The sequence below is a fragment of the Aythya fuligula genome, chromosome 1, assembly GCF_009819795.1.
Source record: "Aythya fuligula isolate bAytFul2 chromosome 1, bAytFul2.pri, whole genome shotgun sequence".
NCBI lineage: Eukaryota > Metazoa > Chordata > Aves > Anseriformes > Anatidae > Aythya > Aythya fuligula.
In genome coordinates this window covers 450,263-473,831 of record NC_045559.1, presented here as the reverse complement: position 1 = coordinate 473,831, position 23,569 = coordinate 450,263, and the positions used below count along the sequence as shown (strand labels likewise).

General features: G+C 47.3%; 1 protein-coding gene across 1 annotated transcript in view; it reads right to left on the bottom strand.

The window, feature by feature from the left end:
• SHANK3 (SH3 and multiple ankyrin repeat domains 3) overlaps positions 1-23,569 on the bottom strand; it is a 346,038-nt gene that overhangs the window by 105,377 nt on the left and 217,092 nt on the right. Inside the window, exon 15 of the mRNA XM_032196507.1 lies at positions 11,675-11,750. Within this exon, the coding sequence (XP_032052398.1) occupies positions 11,675-11,750 (76 nt within the window). The remainder of the gene's footprint in view (positions 1-11,674; positions 11,751-23,569) is intronic.

Genomic DNA, 23,569 nt, shown 5'->3' with positions numbered 1-23,569 from the left:
TCCAGAAAAGGGGGAGGATGATGCTTGTCCCAGTGCTTAAACATTCTGGGAAGCAAAAGTCAACAGTGGTGCTGTGGGTTTCTCTTCTGCTCCTTCAGGTGTCCGAGTCAATAAACAACAGCAACGATGCCGAAGACATTTACAGTTACTCAGGCACAACACAGGGGAAGGCACCACAGCAGCAACAAATCTTGGTACAAAACAGAGAAGACGTACTGATTGTAAAGGATGAGTCATGTTGTCTTAGGGAATGTATTTGATATCAGATAAATTTTGCTCAGGAATACCTTATTTTTCTGCATCAACAACCGGGTAGTTAAATGAAGAGCTTTTTGTTGCCAGCTGGATGCATCTTGCCTAAGTTATGACAGTGATGGTGGTTGTGGTTTAAACCCTGTGGGCAGCTAAACACCACACAGCCACTCTTGCTCACCTTCCCCACCCCCCACAAGAGAATTAGTGGGACAGAAGTTGGAAAACTCATGGGTCGAGATAAAGACAGCTTAATAAGTAAGAAAAGAAAAAAAAAATGAAGAAAAAAAAAAAGAAGAAAAAAAAAAAAGGAAGAAAAAAGCAAAGCAAAACAAAACCAAGCAATGTAAAATGCAACCGCTCACCACCTGCTGACTGATGCCCAGGCAGTCCGACCCAGCACCGGCAGCCCCCGCCAGCTCCCCGATTACTGTTCAGTGTGACGCCACATGGCACGGGATGTCCCTTTGGCCAGCTGGGGTCAGCTGTCCTGGGTCTGCCCCCTCCCAGCTTCTTGTGCACCCCCAGGCTCCTCGTTAGCAGGGCAGTATTAGAAGATGAGAAGTCCTTGACTTAGTGTAAGCAGTGCTCTGCAACAACTAAAACATCGGTGTGTTATCACTGCTATTTTCATTAGACATCCCCGAACACTGCACAATATAAGGTACTATGAAGAAAGGTAACTCCTCCAACCAGCACAATGGTGTACACATCTCCATGTGTCTAGTACCCCTGGGGTTCCTTTTGATTCATCTTACTTATTTTAGATGTTTTAGACGGAAATTAAGTGCACCCTGCAAGTTCCCTTTTGCTACTTCATACTATAAAGGGAACATTGATGATAAGGTCAGGCAGACAGGTCCTGACTGTCTGAAGGTACATGAGATGAATTTCTCCTCTCTAGTCATATGACAAAAGCCTCTCCTCTCCCTGTTCAGCAGATGGCAGAAAACCATTAAACAAAGCGCAGTGTTACAGAAAACATTTATGCTTTGGTCAAAGACACCAAATAGTTGATACGAAAACAAAGTTCAAAGACCAAACAAAGAACTGCACCATGGAAGAAAAACAACTGAGCATGATAGCTGTAAAATGTTCAAAGAGCCAAGTCCTTCATTTCTGAAGGTGGCTGAGAAGAAATGAAAAAGCTCCAGCGCGTTGTAACTTATTTTATTCTTCCACCTAGCATGAAGGAACAAGAACATACCTTTTTTTTTGAACCTGTGATTATTTTTTTAATTAGTCTTGAGTGTTAAAATGCACACCATGCTAAAGTACAGAGAGAGACTGATTCCTTCCACTTAATGGCCTTTTGTAAACCAGAATACAAGGACAAGGTACTGCAGGAGACTAGGGGTTGGTTCATCAACACCAGTGTCCTTTAACGAATAATGGCCAGCAACAAACAATGAAGGCAAGACCTTAAGAAATCGCATAAGTGATCAACTCTAGGAATACCCTCCCTGCTTCTGAAAGCTAGGAACTAAATTCCTCCTCTCCAGCCCCTGACCAGGTCACAATGTTTCTTGGTCACAAACTTACTCTCCAGTAATTTTGTATGCACTTTTTGAATGCATTTATATTTTTGGTCTCCACAACATGCAAAAGGAATAAATTCTACAATATAAGCACCTGCAGTGTGACAAAGTACTTTGTTTTATTTTAATCTTGCTGCTTGATAATTCCACTGAGTGCCACCTCATTCCTTTGTACTAAGAAATAACTATTGTTCCAAATTCACCTTCTTCTTGCCTACTCATAATTCTACAAAACTCTGTCAAATCTTTCTCAGGTACCTCTTCCCCAGGCTGAAGAGTTCCAGGCTATTGAATCCTTCCTCAAAAATGTTCCATGCTTTGGGCCACCCTTTTGCTTGCTTTTGAACCTTTTCTAATTCCTCTGATTCACATGGGTAAACGACAACTGCAAGTGTTTTTCAAGAGATTGTCAAACTATGGATTTACATAGAAGTATAACAGGATTTTAGTAGACTTTCTATTTCTTTCTGTTATTAGCTGCTGCCCAGATGATGAGTCTACCCAGCGATGAGAACCACATAGACTCCAAAACTGCTTGGAGTAAAATGCTGTTAGAGGAATCCATCACCAAGCAGGTATACACTTCAACGACTTTCAACCCCAAGGACCCCAGGAGCCAGAAAGACTTTAGTCTCAGACAGACCAACCAGTCATTGCCTCGTTCAAGCTCTGGTTGTGTTCCTGGTATTGCCTAACCAAAACGTACCACAAATACCCCGTGGAAAACAGGACTCCTCTGAACAAGCCTCGTGACAAATGCTGAGGGTGGTGAGTGTTTCCCTTCCCTCTACCCTGCCATAAACCCTTCTTTCCAGCATTTCACCTACAGCAGTATTCACTGCAGCAACAACAGGCACAGCATTATTTGCTTAACTACAAAAAGAAAGGAAAAGCCCAAGGAACCCCTCCTAACTCTTGTGCATCTAGAGGGTTACTTTGCAGACAGGTTGTTTGCATGTTTTCCCCCAGCCTAATTTCCAAACTGCTAACTAGCTTTCCTGATTTTCTTTTCTTTCTTCCTTTTTTTTTTTTTTTTTTTTTTTCAGAGAAAGCAAATGATTATGGTTTAGTAGACAGGTCTCCTTTCCAATGCTCCTTTTATTATTAAAAAGTATCTCTGGAAACTGTAGTTGTTCACAGCTTGGGAACCTTTTTTACCAGCTCACATTGGCTGGCTGTACTCTGCTTTAACCAATTCATTGCAGCACTATCTGGTTCTGTTTCTTGTAAAAAACTGGCCACAAAACCTCGCATTACCCACCAATTCTAAAATTCTAAATTCTTAATTTCAGAAAAAGCTGAGCAGTCTAGTACATGACTCCAAGCAGAAGGACTGCTTGGGGAAAAGCAAGAGGTTTGTGGGAGTTCACTCTACCATTCAATTGAAACTTTCTGTAAAAGAGGTTAAGTGGTCCCACAAGTCACTGTTCCCCAAAAGATCTTCAAAGACTATTTTGAAGGTATGCTAATTTGACAAGCGGATTATATAGGAGCCTTTTCAATAAGAGATTTAATTTTCTCCCTCTACACTTCTGTTGCTATAGAAATGAACGTTGCACTAGCCCCGATTACTTTTTTCGAACTAGATGTGCTCACCGCTATAAACCTTGTTTCCTGTAATATACCAAAAGCAGGCACCCTTCCAGACCAGCTAAAGTGAACTGGTCAGCAGCTGAAGTTGCACAATAAATTTGTCAAAAATTCATTCTCCCTTGTAGTTGCTAAGCATAAGCTGCTTTTGTGGGGATATTTTTGATGACCCGCTCTGTAAAGCCATTGCCTAGGCCTCTTTCAGGCTCCTTGTTGAGCCCTGCCTGTAACACATCTTCTTTCAGAGAATGCTTGCTGATTAGCCCAAACTAGTCAGAACGACAGAGAAAGCTGATGCAATTTCCAGTTCCCTGCCTGCTGCTTGCCTCCTAGATGAGAACTTGCAGGAGCATCAGGAAGGCTCCACCTGTGTAATGCTCAGCACACTTCAGCAACAATCTCACACAAACAGCACGCCAGGGACTGACGAGAGAGAAGCAACCAGCAAATAAACTGCAGCACAGAAAGGAATAAAAAGAGTTGTCTCAGAGCCCCACATGGCCATGAAACAACTCGAGGAAATTCAGAGCATTTTACTCGGTCTGATCTGTAAGAATGGCCAGCAGCTTGCGGCCTGCACATCGCGACCACCGGCACCGCACTGGCTCCCCAGAGGCAGAACAGCCTCGGGACACGGCCACACAGAGGTGGGGCACGGAGATGGCCAATTCTGGTGAGGGACACAAGCAGAAACGCTAGTATCGGCGGGGGAGGAGTAAAAGCTACAACTACCACCTCCAAGGGGTACGGTTCCTGAGTAGGACCTAGAGAAAAAGAAAGTAAGTCACCAAACTGACTCTGTACCAGGAAAACGCTGCTGCTATTCTCTTACATGTTGGTGAAAGGAGAAATAGCCAGTTATTGGTGCAGTCCCAAAGATTTCTAGGTTATTTTACCAATCACTTGCAGTACCGATTTGCTCACTCTATCCACCAGAATATTTGGGGGCTACAGCATATGGTGTACAAGGAGACGCAGAGAAAGCTGGGCTTCTTCAGCCTAGAGGAGAGCTGACAAAGGGGACACCTCGCTGCCAACACAGCTGCCTCACAGAGGCTGCAGAGAAGAGAGCGAGGCTCTTGGAGGCACGCGGGGATGGAAATGAGGCTTCATGCACAGACCAGAACAGTGAGAGGGCACAACTGTTCTCGTGCCAGAAACAGACCCAGATCACAGGCCCTGGGAGGCTGTGGGGCCGCCAGCCCTGGAGACATGCAAAGCTGGCCCTGCTCCAAGCAGCATGTTGTTCTAGAGGTATCCAGACACCCCTTCCAACCTAAATGATTCTGTAACTCCACACATCAACATTTTTGGCCAGTCACAGCGTTTTGAGGCACAAAAATCTCTGCTTAGTGACTCCTTCATGTTTTTCCTCTCTTTTAAGGGAGACCCGTCCAGATGGCTTGTGAATACTGAGCGCTGTAATCACTCTCCCTGGTCAGGTAATCCCCATGATTGAATAAAAAAATAATCCTAAATTGTCTGTTGCTCCCGATTCTTTTTCTTCCCAGCTGTGCCATGTAGAATGTGGGCTCTTAATTTTGCAGAGTTAATTTCAAATCACTTTAATCTCTTTCTTTAACACAGTTCATCAGGGAACTCAATTCCCCTTGCGACTGCCTCCTTCTGATAAACACAAGCTCAAACTTTGCTGCCTGTTCACCCTATTCCTCTTTCAGACCAGATTATATTTGCTGAGCTCTATCTCACACTCCTCATCCCCAGAGGTCTGGGGAACGCTCTTGCTGCCCCCAGGGACCTTGAGTGCACCCCAGCTGTGGAGCAGCCTCCTGCCTTCTTCCTTCTGTAGCTGCTGTTATGCTTCAGAATGGTTATCAAGTGAGAGGAGGGGAGCCTGCCCCAGAACAATCTCTCACCCTGTTCCAAAGCAGACCTCCTATCTATGATTTGTTACTGGCAATGTGCTAGTGAGGTTTAAAACTGAAATACTGCTTCCCTAGAGGCTGATTCCACAAAAGGAAAGACATTTTTTCAGTACATAGCCTACTATCTTCTCATGTTCTCAAATATATCCCTCCATGTATTTGTAGCTTTCTTTTCACCTTATTAAGCAAAAAAGAGTAAATTACACACCCCTCCCAAATCTGCTATTCAGCACGTGAATGCTGTTCCCTGCTCTATTTCACAGGATATCCATTCAAACCTTCAGCCATTTCAAAAGCTTTTTCTGAAAACTAAAGTCACTTGTGTGTAATTTTCTCAAGTACTTTTAAGTTGTTCCTCAAACATTGTCATTATGTTAATCTTCTCCCACGTCTGAGACCTCCAGTGAAGTCAGAGTTGACGGAATAAGCACTTGCCTGCAAATCATGTTAATGTCTGCTGCACAGATCTTACAGCATCTTAGTTACTTCTTGATCTCTGCTCTGAAGGGATCTATTGGTTCAAGTGTTTAATTGTGGTGATTTCACACCGATGGGCAGCTAAGTTACAATGTACCGCTCTCTCACTCCCTCTCCTCAAAGGAACAGGGGGAGAAAATACCATTTAAAAGGGCTCATGAGCTGAGATAAGGACAGGGAGACACTCACCAATTACCGCCACAGGCAAAACAGACAGCATAAGGAGATTAATATAATGTATTGCCTCTGATAGCAGACCAGACCAGGGAGAAATAAAAGCAAACTAAAAACACCTCCCCATCCACCCTCTTCTATCTCCTTGACCTGAGCAGCACAGGGGAATGGAGCTGTGAAGAACAGGAAAAAAAGAATCCATTTATCCTATTTATTAAGGCAATCCTAAAACCAGCATGTGAATCCCCATACCACACATGCCATTCTGCCTCCTCTCGAGTCCAAACTCCATTTCGATCCCGAAACGCCGCTGAGATGTGCCCCGCTGAAGGCTCTGCTCCCCGTGCTTGGTGCCACGCTGTAACGCCAGCGGCCAGCGCCAGCCACACGGTGGACTCCAGGGAAGAGAGCTGATGTGGCTCCATGGAAATGGAAAGGTGCTGCTCCTGTCCCGGGGTGTTTTTTGCTGTCAGGATGGCTGAATGGTGTTTTTCACATCAGCTGCCTCCAGGCCTTCAGACAGGGTCGTGGGCGCTGCACAGGCATCAGCAAAGCCAACACGCAGCCTCAGGACAGGCAGCAGCTGCAGTTACCTGTCTTACCCTGAGTTGGTTTTCCCTAACTGAATGGTGAGGGTATGTTTTGTTTCTGCTTTCAGTGAACAAAGCTTATACGCTTTACCAAACTTCTTTCTGATTTCCTATCAGCATGCTGCAAGTATTTTGACACAGCAGGAGCAGCAGACACATGCACCGCACTGCTCAGCACCACCTCTGTCTCACCGTCTCCACCAAAGGCAATCCCGTCCCTTTCTCCATTTCAGGAGAGAGAGTGAAAGCACTCGAGTTACATGTCACGAGGCAAATTGATGGAATAACGATCCATTAAAGGCTATTAAATACAAGGACATTGCCTCTGGCACAGGGAGATTCTGAACAGTAAACTGCTGCAGGCAGGAATAATATTTTGGGGAGCTACTGAAATGTGCTTATTCTGTACTCATTGCTGCACCAAGCACTGCCACTGGCCACGGGGCAACACACAATATTGGCCTGAAGGGTCTTTGCCATGCTCCAGAGGGGCCATCTTCATGCTTTTACGTTGCATGACTATGCACTATGTTATTGGACAACAGCTAAAATCATCCAATCTGTTTCAGTTTAAACAACCAAAATCTGTCAAAACCCCAAGTTTCCACATCCAGGCTTAGCATTGTTACTGTGATCCCAGCACACCCAGGTCACACTTTGGCAAAGCAGTCCAGCATACCTGTACTTTGCATGCACTGACTGCCTGGGAGTGCCAAGACCAGTGGGACTATCATCTGCAAGAAGCCATATATAACTGGGGACAGGTCCAGAGAGGCTTTGTATCCCCTGACACGCAGTCCCAGGGAACTTTAAGATGGAAAGATGCATTATCTTGTCTAAGGTGTGCAGTTAAAGACACAAATATGCAATTACCTGACTTACTCCCCTCCACCCCAGTTGATTCTGGAGTAACAGGACCACTATGGGCAAAACTGCCACCATGACAAAAACTGCCACCATTTTGTCCCCATTTTGCCCTCATTTCATGAGGGTCCCTGGATGCCGAGTTATAAGACAGATGGGACAGCTACTTATTCTCTCGTGCAAGACCATTCCAGTCTGCTGTCCTTCCCAGTACCTTCCCTCCACTGCACTGCCCCTTCATACAAACATTTCTGCAGATTTCCCTCAGGTCAGAAGGAAAACAGGAACAGGCCAGAGCCAGAGGAGGTCACTCTGCTGCAAGCTACAGCCCACAGACTACAAGGTGAGCACCCTTCTCTAAGTACAGCTTTTGGTTTACTTCACGCAGGGAACTGCTGGCTCCTGTTTAGCTCAGTGCCCACCAGGATGCCCAGGACCTTCTCTGCGGAGCTGCTTTCCAGCTCGGTGGCCCCCAGCATATCCTGGTGCCTGGGGTTGTTTTTCTCCGGATGCAGGACTTTGCATTTCCCTTGGCCGAACTGCATTAGGTTCTTGTCAGCCCATCTCTCCACCTGTCCATGTCCCTCTGGATGGCAGCATGACCCTCTGGTATACCAGCCACTCCTTCCAGTTTGGCATCATCTGCAAAGGTGCTGAGGGTGCACTCTGCCCCATCATCCACTGTATTTATGATGTTGAACACTACTGACCCCAGTATCAACCTCTGGGATATTTCAGTAGTGACTGGCTTCCAGCTGGACTTTGTACCACTGACCACAACCCTCTGGACTCAGTCATTCAGGCAGTTTTCAATCCACCTTGCTATCTAGTTATGGAAATACACTTTGACAGTGCATCTTTGAGGATGTTATGGAAGAAAGTATCAAAAGCCTGCTCAAGTCAAGATAAACAACATCCTCTGCTCTTCCTACATCCAATAAGACAGTCACCTCATTGCAGAAAGTCATCAGCTTGGTAAAGCAGGATTTCCCCTTCACAAATCCAGGCTGACTACCCTCAGTCACCTTCATTACCATGAGGATGATCAGACGGCTGGAGCTCCTCTCCTATGAGGACAGCACAGAGTTCCCCACACCTTCCTCCTCGCCCTTCCTGAAGACAGGGCTGACATTTGCTTTTCACCAGTCATCAGGAATCTCTCCCCATTAACGCAGCCTTTCAAAGATAATCGAGACTGACCTTGCAACATCATCAGCCAGATCCCCCCATGTCACTTCTCCCTGCTTCTTCCCCTTGGACACATCCTTCTTCTGTCTGAGTTCAGTGAGGATCTCCTTGTTCATCCACATAGGCCTCCTGTTGACCCATCTATTTTCCTATTTCTCCTGATGGACCATTCCTGAGCTCGGAGGAGGTGATCCTGGAGCATCAGTGAGCTCTCTTGGACCTCTCCTCCCCCCAGGATGGCATCCCATGGAATTCTGTCACACAGATCTCTGAAGAGTCTGCTCTTGAGACAATCAGGTCAGATGCCCAGGCTTCCTCTATTATCAGAGTGAAGAGTTCAGAGCCAAGGAACAGGACTACTGTTGGCCAGGTGCCTGCCCACAAAGCCATTTCAGCAGCCACACAGGACATCAAGAAGGCAGCCATGCCTTGAAATCTGCTCTCTGGGGAACTTCACCTTGGGCTTCAGAGAAAAGCCTGCTTTACCCCCAGCTCACAACAGCCATCAAGGGGCAGGCCAGGAATCCTCCTGACTTCCTAGCACCAGCTAACCATAGGAACATGGTGAGGAAATTACAACAGAGTAACTGTAGAGCAGTGCTTCTGTACTACGTGTCCCTAACCTCTGCTGCTGCATGACTAACAGAATTCCTGAGTCAGAGCCGATCTCTTCGTATTCAGAAGCCTGCAATGGATTTTTCTTCCTCTGATTTGTCCCGCTGCTTTCTGAACCTGTGTCAATTTTTAGAACTCTGAATGTCACTTAGCAAGGAGTTGCACGGATTAATTGTATGTTACATGAAGAACCTCCTCCTTTTTTTCACTTTTAGCATTCCATGTACTTAATTCATTCAGTACCTCATGTTCTTGCACTGAAAAGACGGAGATCAACTACCTCTGGTTCACCTTTTCCATATCACTTATTTATGAACTTTCACCAAGACCCTTCTCCTTCACCAACATCTTCCAACCATGAGTGTTTCAGTCTATTCAGTCTCACCCTTATGGAAGACATTTCACAATTTTGAGCACCTGTTAGTTTTCCCTGCCAGCTTTTCGACAACTACTTTTTACATCTGAAAGATCAAAACTGGATGCTGGTTTCAGGATACCTGCATAGTGCAGAGTTATACAGACACTAATATTCATGTTTTCCATTTTGTTCTGTTTTCCTTTCTTAACAACTCCAAAAACTAAATTTTCTTTTCCAGGTTTGGCCTGGAATTGAAGTAATCCCCAAATCTTGTTCCTGAGCAGGAGAAGTCAGTCCAACACCTCCACTGAACACAGAATACTACTACTGCTTTTTTGCTTATATGCATTACCTTTTATTTTCTGCATTGGAGTTCAGCTGCTCAGTACCCAGTGTCACTATATTCAGTACTGTGTGATTGTTCTGTAGCTAAACTCCATTTTTTTTACAGCCCTAACAATCTTAGAAGTGTTGACTAATTTTGTTAGCTCACCATGCATAAATGATGTTGAAAGGAACCGAGCAGGTTCAACAGCATGGACTTGAGAGCAGGTTCCCCTGGAAATCCAGAGGTGAGCCTTCTCCAATTGCCCTCCTACACAATAGCTTTAATTGTATTTTCTGACCTACTCTTGTTTGTCTTTTTGTGAATGTCTTGGTATTAAAGAAGATGTTTTCACTGTGGTATCACAGTGATGTCAGATCTTTTATTCCTAAGCAATTACAAAGACATGAAGAATCTTTAATAGGCAAGAGTACCTTGCAGTGTTTCTTTGGATGTGTGCTATCTTTCACGTTGCAAAATAAACTTATTCTATTATCCCACTGTTTATTGACCCAGCTTGATGCAATCTCATCCATCTGCCCTTGTCTTCCTTAAGAATTTTGAATAATCTGCAAATTTTGACCTATTTCCTGCCCTTTTCAAGACCTAGTGCAACCAGTGACCCTAGCACAGACTCTCTGAGTTCCGTGTAGCATTTGGCTATGATGGAAATTGAATGTTTTTCCCCCTCCATTCTTATTCTTTGCTGTTTTCTGAGTCATAGCAGCATTTTCTCTTTTGTCCCGTGACCAGTTAAGAATATAAACAGCTCTGAAGAAGCATGTCACAGGATTTTTGAAAATCCAAACAAGTTACACCCATAACTTTGAGCAAAAAAGTGTTGAGAGCCATGGAGACAGATTTAGGATAAGTAGCTCAGAACAAAGAATACATTCACTGCTTTGCTGGTAAACTCAAAGACTTCAGGATAACTTAATTTTGCATAATGAATTGTCACAATTTGCTCCTTTCACGTCATTCATGCTTATTTCATAAGCAATAATGCCCATCCAATTACTTTAATGACCAACAGCTTGAAATAGCAATGAAGCCTGACTGCAAGTAGGGAGTGCATCCCACAGAGTAACTCTACATTTACCCCTCAAGCACATCACACACAAACCCTGTGTCAAAAGCGCTCTCTTGAATCCAGAAAGTAGAGCCACTCCTACAGCTCAGTCTCCTGCGGACATGTCCACCAGCCACACATGCTCAAACCACATACAAAAGAGCAGCATCACCCCTACTTTCATGATAGATTCCAAGCTTACTTCAGTATTAACCCTGACCGTTTTCCTGAATGTCAGTCTCCCTGTCAAAGTGAGTACACTCAATTGGACTAGATCAAGGTCCCGTCCAACCCCTAACACTCTGTGATTGTCACATACTGGAACACCCCGGGGTGAACATCCCCGTAGTCCAGAGAGCACATTCAGTACTGCCAACAGGCTCAAGTGACAGCACTCTGCATGTCACTGCCTGCACAACAGCATCCTCTTCCCCTTCATAAGAGCCATAATCCTCCATCTGCATCCAATCCATTTCCTTCAATTCCTGGAGCACACCACAAAACCTCCAGAACACTTATTTCTAAACTAAGACACAAGCCAGACTGCCCTGCTCAGTTTCAATATTTTATTCAAGCAAGCCTCATCTAGGACTTACAGTTTAGACTACAAATGAATTGACTGAAACAACCAGAAAGTTTCCTTCCCATAAAATTAACATGACACGTACTGCTTAGTCAGAAAAAGGAGATGCTCTTTCCATGGAAATGAATCTCCTTATGATCACAAAGCAAAGATGCTGATGCTTACCTGTGAGAGGTGAAATTGTCGTAAGAGCCCACAGTATAATGTCGGAAGAGACGCTTTGTCCTGTCTTCTCTGGTTTCTACAAGAGAAAAGACACATCACAAAGCTGAGAGATAAAATAACACTTATCATTACCTCTGTTTTCTCTACGTGTATACAGTGAACCTTGCTTTCATGCAAACATTAATTAATAAACACACAATAATCTGTGTGCAGACGTGTCAATGTGATCAGTCCCATGCATACTCGTGTACAGTCCCATATGCACACAAACAGCATCAGTGAATGTAAGATCTCTTCACTAGGACTTTTGAACCCAGAGATTTTAACATACCACACTGAAGCATCAAATCTCACCAAACTCCAAAGTAGAGCCAAAGAGGAGAACCAGCCCCAGTAAGGCAAAGACAAATTCCATGTCCCAAGCCAGATTTTGTCCCTTTGCTCTGTTTGGCCACTTGAATTTTACGCATCTCAAGCGATGTGGATGCCGTTCCCACAGACAAATTGGTAACAACTCCAGTTAGCCTTCATCTCATCAGGTGGTCACCGAGATCTCCAGGTGCACAGGAGGTACGAGGAAGGAAAGCCAGGAACCCGGAGAGGCTTCTGTTGCCACTCATGCTTGAACCAGCAGCACTGCCCCAGAAGCTCTTTGGCCGAGTCAGTGCTTTGGGCTCTTCAGGCCACACATGGACCAAATATCCCCTTTCGGGTGTAACAATTCCAGTCTACTTGCTTGCCTCAGAACTGTGGAAAAAGCCAGAGAAGCTGCCAGCCTGACCTGACACTTCAGGGCAAACACAGGAGCCCACAGGCAGGCACCCAGAGAACTCCAAAGCTAACCAGAGAAGAGATGCTCGGGCCTCCAGGCTGCTGGGTGCTGATGAAAGGCAGCTTGAGTCATGGCTAGTGGACATGGATGCCACTGCAGCCATTGTAATGTGGCTGGCAGCCACTGGCTGAAATGTGACAGGGAGAATTTAAGTGTTTCATTTAACTGTGTAAGAACTTAAGCTGGACATTCCCAGTTACCATTTTCCTAACCCAGAAGAAATTTGCATCACACTACCAAAAATGAATTTATTTGCATGACCCAGAATTAATATGCAAGACTTAAGCTGCAGGGAGCAATTGAGGCATTGCTCTAACAAGACTGAGAACATCACATTGAACCAACTCATACACGGCTACACTAGGATGGTGGCAGGACACCAAACCATCAGGTCACTCCATTTGGCTTTGTCACTACTTTCTTTTGAAGCACTTGGTGGTGCTCAGTGCATTACTGGCTACAACATCAGGTAGGCTGCTGATCTGATGTAGATAGGGAATGTCTTTTAGCATGCTGAGTAGGGCAGTCAGAAGGGGAATGAAGGGGGAAGGAGAAGAGATGAAGAGTAAAACATAGATGAGCCTCACCTTTTCTCTTCAGTAGGGAAACGAGCTGTTTGCACCCAAAGTGGAAACAACACAAAATAAATGTTTGCTTTCATCTACTTTGGAATTCAAAATGACAAAAGCCAGCAAGAAGGGACTACAAAAGTAGAGGGACAGGAGTTTTTACTGTCATTGCAACGCTGTCAACCTAAGGAAGCTTGTTTTAAACTCAGGACAGGATGCACTTTCAAACCTTTCACTCTGGTCTTGCGATCAGAAGGAAGCATCACTGCTGTCCTAAGCTGGTAAATGGAAATGCTGCTACAGGGGTCCCAACACCAACTGCCCGCCGTGGGGACAGGTGACAGCCCCTGATGCATCAGCAGCTGCTGTGCCACAGCCAACACGCCTTCTCTGCACCCTCGCAGCTCCCCAGCAGGCGCGGGCTGTCCTCCGCTACTGGAGGCTGTGTCTGGAGATTTGGCTTTGCATCTCCTCTCCCTAAGAGGCTTCTCTGCGAAAGAGGCACGTACTTCGATACAGATGTCCTGCTCAGGAGGAACCTCGCCCTCAGCATGCACTTCCATTGCACGCACAAAGCACACTTACTACTGCCAAGGTTAAACGAACAACTACCTTCACCAAAGTTTAGATATTAATTTGCCAAACACAGCTTTTTTTAAAAAAAAAAAAATTTTTTTTTTTTTTTTACATTTTTTTCTTTCTCATGTCCTCTTTTTATTTTTTTTAGATTTTTCTCAGAAGAGCAGCCTTATCACGTCACTGCCAAGTAACGCCCTGCGCCATGGTTCCGGCTTTCCTTCCCACCACATCAGACGCCTCCAGGCATGCCTCAGTGGCCTCCCAAGCGGGGTGTGCACGACAAGCCAGTGTGGCGTGGCAAAAACTTTTTCAGAAGTGTTTGCTCCGGCTTCGTCTCACACGTTTCCAGTTCCTATTTTTGCACAAGCTTCGCTGTGTACGTGACGGAGCAGCGCTGTGATAGGAACAAGCATGCGTACCGCTCTGTGCCGTATTTTTTAGTGATGTGGTTTAGTGTTGGATTGTTAGTGTCAGGTCAGAGGTTGCACGAGGTGATCGCGGAGGTCTCTTCCAACCCAGGTGTCCGTGACCGTGACCCCGCACCGCGCCGTGCCGGGGGGGCCGCGGCTCGGGGCTGCCGCCGGCAGGGGCCGCCCGCGCTCCACGGCGGCGCCGGGGCCCCCCCAGCCCCGTCCGCGGGCGGCCCCGGGGTGCGCAGGGCCCGGCGGCGTTACCTGGCCGGCGGGGGGGCGCCCCGCGGGTCCTCCGGGCTGGCCACCTTCCCCCGAGCCCCGTCGGCGCGGTCCCCGGAGCGGCTGTCCCAGAGAAGCGGGCAGTTAGTCACAGCGACAGGGGCTGGGGGGCGCAGAACGCAGCGCAGCTACCGGGCGGCTGGGAAGGAGATAGCCCCGCACCTGCCTTTGGAAGTCACCTGAGGCAGCTTCGCACCTTGCTCAAAATCCTCCTCACCTGTCAGCTCCAGATGGGGATGCCCGACCTCTATCACCGCAGTACAACCACGCGGAGCGAAGGTGGCACCAGGAGCCCCGGCTGGGTCCGATGTGCTGCCAGGGAAGCATCGCAGCAGGGAGCAGCCCCCAGCAGCAGCCCCAGCTCCACCTGCACACCAGCAGTGCCATGGGTATCCCACAAAGAGGGAGTGGGGTAGCGCTGCGGAGACCTAAGATCCCCCAAAAGCACCAGGATGACACCTACGGCCAACATGCCTGAGAGTGAGCTGGCACCCACAGTAACAAGTTGACATGGATGTAATAAAAATGGGAAGGGGGTAGTGCAGAGAGAGAGAAGGTGAGCAGGCCCCTGTGGAGGTACTGGAACAGTGCAAGCTGAGCAGACCACAACAGCTGAGGTGAGCACATCCACCTCTGTCTGCCTCGAGGTACGCAGAGGGTCTCAGCATGGAGACATTTGCAGTCCCTTTTGGTGCCCGTGGGGGACAAACACACTGCTGCAGCACAACGAGACCCGCTCCAGACAGGTTTCCCCTCACCTCCGGCCTCTCATTTCTGCTCACAAGGGCCCTCAGAAAGCCCCACTACCCCTGTCCCCGTGCACCTTCATTTTAGTCCCTTCTGCTTCCCCTTTCTCTACCGTACTGTGCCTCCTCTTCCTTCATCTCCTGCCTCCCATCCACGCATGCACAGACACGTGTACCTCATCTGCAAACATCCCTATCGATCTCATTCCAGATAGAAAAATGGTGATTTCGTGAAGGGAGCTGGATTTATGGGCTGTCCGCAGCCCAAAGGCTCGTTCTCTTCATGACTTCTAAATATAGCTGCTGTGGAGTGTGTGTTTAATGGAGCCGTCAAGGAGGCATCAGGGGCTGAGGCTGATGGATGGAGAGGAACGAATGCTTCGGAGATAGGTGTGGAGAGGGAGGCTCTATATTTAGGGGACAGGGAGCAAGAGGAGGTAGAGCCGCTGGCTCCCAGGGCGGCCCTGCAGGAGGAGCTGTGCACGCAGGGCTGCAGGGGCTCCTTGCGATGCACACAGCGGCACGAGCAGGGAACCAGGAGCAGGAAACAGAAAATGCTGAAAAGCAACAGCCTAGAAACCAGGAGCAGGTAGATGGATGCAGACTGCACTCAGGCTGTGCTGCAGAGCGCCTGTAGAGTGCATTTGTAAAGTTGACAAATATTTTTTTCTAGGTAAGCCTGTCTAATACCTACGATGAAAATACAAGAATGGTGATATCCCACAGTGGGCCAAGAGAAGTCTGGACGTGCCAAAGAAAAGGTCACAGGAGAGACACAGCGCTCATGCAGACTGGAGAGAGGGCCCTGCTGGGCAGGAAGCCTGAGAGCCATTCCCAGGCAGTCCCAGTACCTGGGTTATCCCAGTCCTCTCATGCCAGACAGATTATTTTTTCTAGTTGAAACCCAGATTTTGCTTTCTGAATATGTGAAAAATACCTTTTTATTTCTACAGAATGATATAATTATACTTCTAAATATTACATTTAATCTTATTGAATGCAAGGTTTAGACGGCTGAATATAAGCCAGCAGTGTGCTCAGGTGGCCAAGAAGGCCAACAGCATCCTGGCTTGCATAAGAAGCAGTGTGGCCAGCAGGGCTAGGGAGGTGATCGTCCCCCTGTACTCGGCTCTGGTGAGGCCGCACCTCGAGTACTGTGTTCAGTTTTGGGCCCCTCACTACAAGAAGGACATCGAGGTGCTTGAGCGGGTGCAGAGAAGGGCGACGAAGCTGGTGAGGGGCCTGGAGAACAAGTCCTACGAGGAGCGGCTGAGGGAGCTGGGCTTGTTCAGCCTGGAGAAGAGGAGGCTCAGGGGCGACCTTATTGCTCTCTACAGGTACCTCAAAGGAGGCTGTAGCGAGGTGGGGGTTGGTCTGTTCTCCCACGTGCCTGGTGACAGGACGAGGGGGAATGGGCTGAAGTTGTACTAGGGGAGGTTTAGGTTGGATGTTAGGAGAAACATCTTTACCGAAAGGGTTGTTAGGCATTAGAATGGGCTGCCCAGGGAAGTGGCGGAGTCACCATCCCTGGAGGTCTTTAAAAGACGTTTAGATGTAGAGCTTAGTGATATGGTTTAGTGGAGGACTTGTTAGTGTTGGGTCAGAGGTTGGACTCGGTGATCTTGAGGTCTCTTCCAACCTAGACGATTCTGTGATTCTGTTTATGTCTCTCTCGTTACTGGCAGCAATTTCTATTTCATCACTATTTTTGACCAACTGTTCCTGTACAACAGGCACAGGTTAATAGGCTAATGTTGGTGACAGAAACGTACCACGGCAGTCAAACAAAGGACAGCTCCTTACAGCCAGAGCCCCCCACCCCCCAAGTGGTTGCAGGCTGAGAACACTTTGGGCCAGCACAGCAGATTCCTGCACATAAGGAGCCAGATTTTAGAAAATGATTTAATGCAGCAGCTGGGACATATGGTTATCACCCAAGAGCTACATCAAACCACCTGAGAGGTCAAGGTCATAGCAAACCATGGAGCAGTCAACCAGGTAAGAAAGTGAGGAAGGGAAATTACAGTTCAACCGTGTGCTAGTCAAGAAGGAGGATTTCAAATGGATACAATCTTCCAAACAGAAATTTCACACTAACATTGGTAATATGCAAATCAGAGGAGAGGGGGTCTCAGGAATGGAGAAGGTCGGGGTCTGTACTTGTGCCTTCTCCAGTACTTGGACACTTCCCATGCCAACACGAAGAAGGCTCACAGATGCCCCGTCTGCTTCAGCAGTCCCTTGTGGGAGTACTGATTCATTGCTTTTTGAACTGCCTCACGGCTCTGGAAGAGATGCCATATGCAGACGATGCTCTTGGTCAAGAGAAATGTTGGGCAGCCTCCTCCTCCTGAAGCAGCTGGACCACAAGCCTTGGCAGACCCAGAGGAGAGCCGTGCCACTCCGCAGGCAAAGCCAGTGCCGGGACAGCACAAAACCCCAACTAACACAGGCAGGGCCCAGCAGGGCGAGCTCGAGGGGCAGCACCCAGCAGGAGGAAGCGCAGCACTGCAGCCCCTGCTCTGTGCAGCTCCGCAGGCGCTGGCAGACGGAGCCTGCTGCCCATTGTGGATTTCACCCACGCATCCCAAACAGTGCTCTCGAGCACCTGACTCGGAGTAGGTTGATGAGCAGATGCCACCACAATTAAAGACTCTTCCAGGCTCTGTGCCAGTCAGCCAATCTGGCTGGGGCTGCCTCCGAGCACAGTGCTGAAGAGAAAGGGAATTATTTCAGAAGAAGAAACGCTGAACTATGCTGAAAGGGGGAAGGGGAAGGGCACATGGAGGCGAGAGAGGATCCTGATGGCCCTCCATACAGAGGACAAGGAGCTGGAGCAGGCAGGACAGTGGTGTGCATCACCTCTACCACCAGCTGCGGCGACCACTGGCAAGCGCTCTTTCGGCAGCAGCAGGTCCAATACAGACAGGGAGTCTGCACGTCAGCATCAGCAAACCTTACTTAAAAGGCAAGCAAGCATGGAAACCCTTGAAGTATGACTCTTCTTCCCTTTCTCACAGCACTGCCAGGAGAATCAGCTAATTCATACCCCTGCTGCACCTGGATCTGTTGACTGAAAACAGAAAAGCCCAAGACTGTATTTGCTTAGAGATTTGTGGTATTACTGTATTTTATGCAGAATGCTTAACTAATTTATGTTTTCCCCATGACTGATTTTTATTCTTTGAAGTTCAAATACAACTTTTCTCTGAAAATGAATAATTCTAGAAGCCTTGCTGTATAACCCTTAGTTTTACACAATAATTTATGTTCAAGATGTAATAATTTGGTTCACCTTTAGCCTGTTACACAAATGCACAGAGGAGATAATTGTATTAGCCCCCTTCTTGCCGTTCATTTATGAGTTACACTTGCAATACAATTATGTTTGTTAGAGTTTTTAGCTTATCTGTTACTGAAAAAATGCAAATAAATGGAAATTCAGGTCTCAAATAACTGAGTCAGAGAGCAACATCTGTGCATTACCTCTCACAAGGACTTAACTGCCCAGGTTGTTGGCTTAAGAGGAACAGGGGGATCAGTTAACGAAGCTGTAATGCTGAAATGCCACACACAGCAGTAGCAGGGTCCAGAAAACAACATTAATCAGAAGATCTCCACAACCATTCCGTGTAGATTTATACAGATTCCCATATCAAAAACACTTCCAGGAAGTGCCATCCAGGCAGGTGCAATTACTTCTGAATGATCCAACTCCTCACTCAGGCTCACCTTGCTGCAGCGCGATGCAGCCGTGCGGGCAGGCAGTCCAGGCAGTCCTTCCCCACAGGCACCTCCAGGCCCGCAGCGGCTCGGAGACCACCGGCTGCAGCTCCCCTGGCAGGCTGCTCACGCTGCCCCCATGGACTCATCAGCAGGACATGCCCAGAACTCCCCTGCAGCACTATGGGGGGATGGATGGACGATGACACAACCCCTAATGTGGATTTTTCCCCCCTTTTTTTTTTTTTTTTTTTAATAAAAATTAGACAAGGCTGTTGAGCTCAGGAACTCCCACAAGCTGCTAGTTACCTTCAAAGAAAGCCATTTATGATAATGGTTTGCAGACCCAAATCCTAGTGTGAAGACTACCACTCCTGCACTAATCCCTATGTGTTAGGCTCAGCAATGCCACCTCCTCGACGTCCAGTAGCTACCAGCAAGAGGCCTCACAGCCATAATCCAGCATAGGTCAGCCTGGGTTACTAGACCCAGACCATGCCCAACCAGGGGAACCCAGAAGGGCAAGGACCCTACCTGAGCATGCAGACCCATGCAAGCCCCTTCATTAGTGACAATTAGGTTCACCTTGCCATGTCTCCACCTGCCCACCTTTGTTTTCGGCAACAAAACTGGTGAGGGGTCTGGAGCACAAGTCCTGTGAGGAGTGGCTGAGGGAGCTGGGGTTGTTTAGTCTGGGGAAGAGGAGGATCAGGGGAGACCTCATTGCACTCTACAACTTCCTGAAGGGAGGTTGTGATGAGGAGGGGTTGGCCTCTTCTCTCATATAACTAATGATAGGACTCAAGGAAATGGCAACGAGTTGCACCTGGGGAGACTTAAATTTGACATCAGGAAAAACTTCTCTCAATGAGTGGTCAGGCACTGGAACGGTCTTGCCCAGGGAGGTGGTGGAGTCACCGTCCCTGGCAGTGTCCAAGAAGCACCTGGACAAGGTGCTACGAGATATGATTTAGTAGCTTAGTGGGTAGTACTGGTGATAGGAGGATGGTTGGACTTTCCAACCTTGTGTTTCCATGACTCTATGACGCCTGGCACATGCCACCTCTCTCCAGACAGTGCTGTCCCCTCCAGGGACAAACGCCATCCGTGTTGTGCAAGAACCCCAGGTGCCCCTTCCCCATTCACGTGGGCCATGGCTCTGTTGGCACCGCAGGGAACTGACTGCATTGGCACAGCACAGGACAGACATTTTTACTCTGAACACTTGCACAACAAATTGCTGTCCCACCATTCCAGGGAACCCCAGCTCTGCAACCAAGTGCTGAGAAAATACAGGGTAAGCCAGAGCTATACTCACAGCTCCAGGGAAAAGAGGCAGCTCACAGACAGCATGGGTACCAATTAAAGATGACGAAGACAGCAGGGGAGAGCACTTACTGGCACCATGCACAGCAAGGGAAAAATGGATGCAAGTTTTGTCTGTCCGCCTGTGAGGTAAGCAGTCAGGTCAAGCCTATTTCTCCGAAGCAGATGGTGCCTGCTTTGAACACAGTTAAGAAATGCCAGAATCGAGGCTACCTAAACCTTATTGAGACCCCTTCATGTTGGGCTTCTCCAATTCTTCACTTTCTTTTTGTTATTTTTGGAAAAAGTCTCCTTCTGCTTCTCTTACATCCCTTGATCTGCACTTACTGATCTGTGCTTTGGGGACATCAAGGCAGCAGGGAGCACAGGAACCCTTCACTCTTCATAACGAGCCTTCAGGAGATGGGTTGTGTACAGACTTACCCCAACCATAATGTTCAGGTGTGACAAGATGGATCAGCAGTTTCAGTTTTGTAACTTAGGCTCCGAAGTACTGTTTCATATACGACTTAGCCACAGAGGATGGTGGCACTGCAAGAACTACAAGAATTTCTACCACAGCAAGTCAGGGAGGATCATTTGTCTTTCTGCCTGCTACTCCTCAAACTTTACGCTCCTACTACAGAAGGAAAATATCCACAGCACACCAACTCCCTAAGAGGAGCTGTGGGGAACAATGGCCAGGGTTAGGGGGTGGTCCTCGAGTTTTAAGCATGACAGCTGAGGAGCCAAAAGGTACTGCTACCATCTCATTCAGATCTGGCTTAGAAAAAGACGGGCTATTACTCTAGGATTCAGTAACAAGAAACAGGGGTACTGCTAACATGGCATCCTCCAACCTGGGAAATAATACGAAGAGTGGGTGGGGAGGGAACTTTAAGCCTGATATGGATGAAAAAGATATTGCTGATTCATTATGTGCCAAGAACATGGTACAGCTGCAGAGGGAAGTCAGTGGAAAGATTGCATCAGTTCTCACTCAGGGCGCTGGTAAAGACCTGGCACTGTTATGGCCATTGTTCTTCATCTTAATCCTTGGCACCAGATGCACCAGCTTCAGGACTGGGGCTCTCTCATTCCCCACAGTGACTTAGAAGACTCCCTGCAGAGGAAGGCTCTGAAGGAAGATCTTTCAGGAGGGCTTCTGGGAGGCTCTGCATGTTGACAAAACGCAGTGGTCAGTGCAGAGCTCTGAACAAAGACTGCACTAGCAAACGCTTCTTTCTTCCCCTCAGCTGAGGGAGTTTCAGAATCATTACTTTATTAAGCCTGAGGAACACAGCCACCGTGAATTTTGCCTAATCTCTTTTTGAAGCCTTTAATCTCCACCCACTGCTGCAAAGAGTTCCAGAACTCGACACGGTGTGAAAGAGGTATTTTGTTTTCTGGAGTTAAGGGACAGTCAACGAAATCTGTCAGCAAGCTTAATTCTCACATTAAGGCAAACAACAAGAACTCACCAATTTCTCCATACTTTCTCAGACTCCCATTATATTCTCCTGAAAACCCTCCTCACATCTGCCTCTCTTTGATTCTGTCCTTCCTCACCTGGAAGCTACCTTGTAGCCTACCACTGGCAATTTCCACCTTGTATAGAGCCTGCATGCCTATTTCTATCCTTTGCTTTTTATATTTCAACTAGTTATATAAAAGAAGCCTTAACAGCTTTTGGACAGCCTAGGCACAAGATATCAACCTTTGTCCCAGTGTTTCTTGACTCCTTCAAAGACTTGTAGAACATCTAGTGTACTTTCCCCTACAAACGTTTGAAAATGAGGAAGAGTCTAAGTGTCACTTTATTCTATTTTTCACTAATTTGCATGATGTAAAAAAACATCTTGATACATCCTGGCAGTGGTGCTGACCTATTACAATAACACAAAAATAATGCAGGTCAAACTCTGTAAGCAGTGCTTGTTCTTCCCATATACAAAGAAGAGACCATGCATGCTGACTCTCTAGTTTTTATTCTAGTGATAATTACAGGAGATGATGAACAACAACTACTAGAGATGAGTACCTTCAAATTAACAGTTCCAGGCAAGAGTTCTTAGTGAGATCCTTAGAAGAGCCTAGCTGATGATCTCTCTGGACGTTACATTTTCATTAAGCCTTGGAAAACAGAAGTAAACGAGGACCAGAAGAAGTCTGAGTCAGTGGCAAACGTTTAAAGGATGAGTGGGGACAAATGCAGCTATGGCATGAAATCACAGAATCATTTGGGTTGGAAGGGACCCTAAAGCCCATTTAGTTCTGACACCCTGACATGGACAGGGACACCTTTCACTAGACCAGGCTGACCAAAGCTCCATCCAGCCTGGCCTTAAACACTTTCAGGGACAGGGCATCCACAGCTTCTCTGGGTAACCTGTTCCACTGCCTCACCACCCTCACGGTAAAGAATTTCTTCTTATATCTTATCTAAATCTCCTCTTTCAGCTTAAAACCATTCCCCCATCCTATCACTACACTCCCTGACAAAGAGTCCCTCTCCAGCTTTCTTCAGGACCCCCTTTAGGTACTGGAAAGCCACAATGAGGTCTCCCCGAAGCCTTCTCTTCACCAGGCTGAATGCCCCCAGATCTCTCAACCTGCCTTCAGAGGAGAGTGTTCCAGCCCCTTCATCATCTTTATGGCCTCCTCTGGACTCACTCCAACAGGTCCACATCCTTCTTATGCTGGGGACCCCAGAGCTGAATGTAGGGCTCCAGGTGGGGTCTCACGAGAGCAGAATAGAGGGGGAGAATCCCCTCCCTCACCCTGCTGCCCATGCTGCTGGTGGTGCAGCCCAGGGTATAGTTGGTTTCTGGGCTGGAAGCACACATTGCTCGCTTGTGTCAAGCTTCTTGTCAACCAACACCCCCAGGACCTTCTCCTCAGGGCTGTTTTCAATCCATTCTCCACCCAGTCTGGATCTGTACTTGGGATTGCCCCAGCCCAGGTACAGCACCTTGCACTTGGCTTTGTTGAACCTCAGGAGGTTCACAACAGGTCCACCTCTCAGGCCTGGCCAGGTCCTTCTAGATGGCATCCCTTCCCTCCAGTGTTGACCCCACTACTCAGCTTGATGTCATTAGCAAACTTGCTGAGGGTGCACTGGATCCCACTGTCCATGTTAATGACAAAGATGTTAAAACAGCAACAGTCCTAAGGTTGACCCCTGAGGGACATCATTTGTTACTGATCTCCACCTGGACATTGAGCCATTGACCGCAACAAGTTTCACCATGGAAGACTGACGCTGATATCGAGATACATGTAAAAGCCAACAAGAACTTGTGGTTAATTATTAATTTGACTAGATTGCTCATTTTGATATTCCTCATGTAACAGCATTGCTGTATCATGCTTTACCCTTGAGTGCATAGAGCAGATCTAGGCTGCTTAGAAGAAACCTAAACTTAACCAATGTTCTTAACAGTGAGATA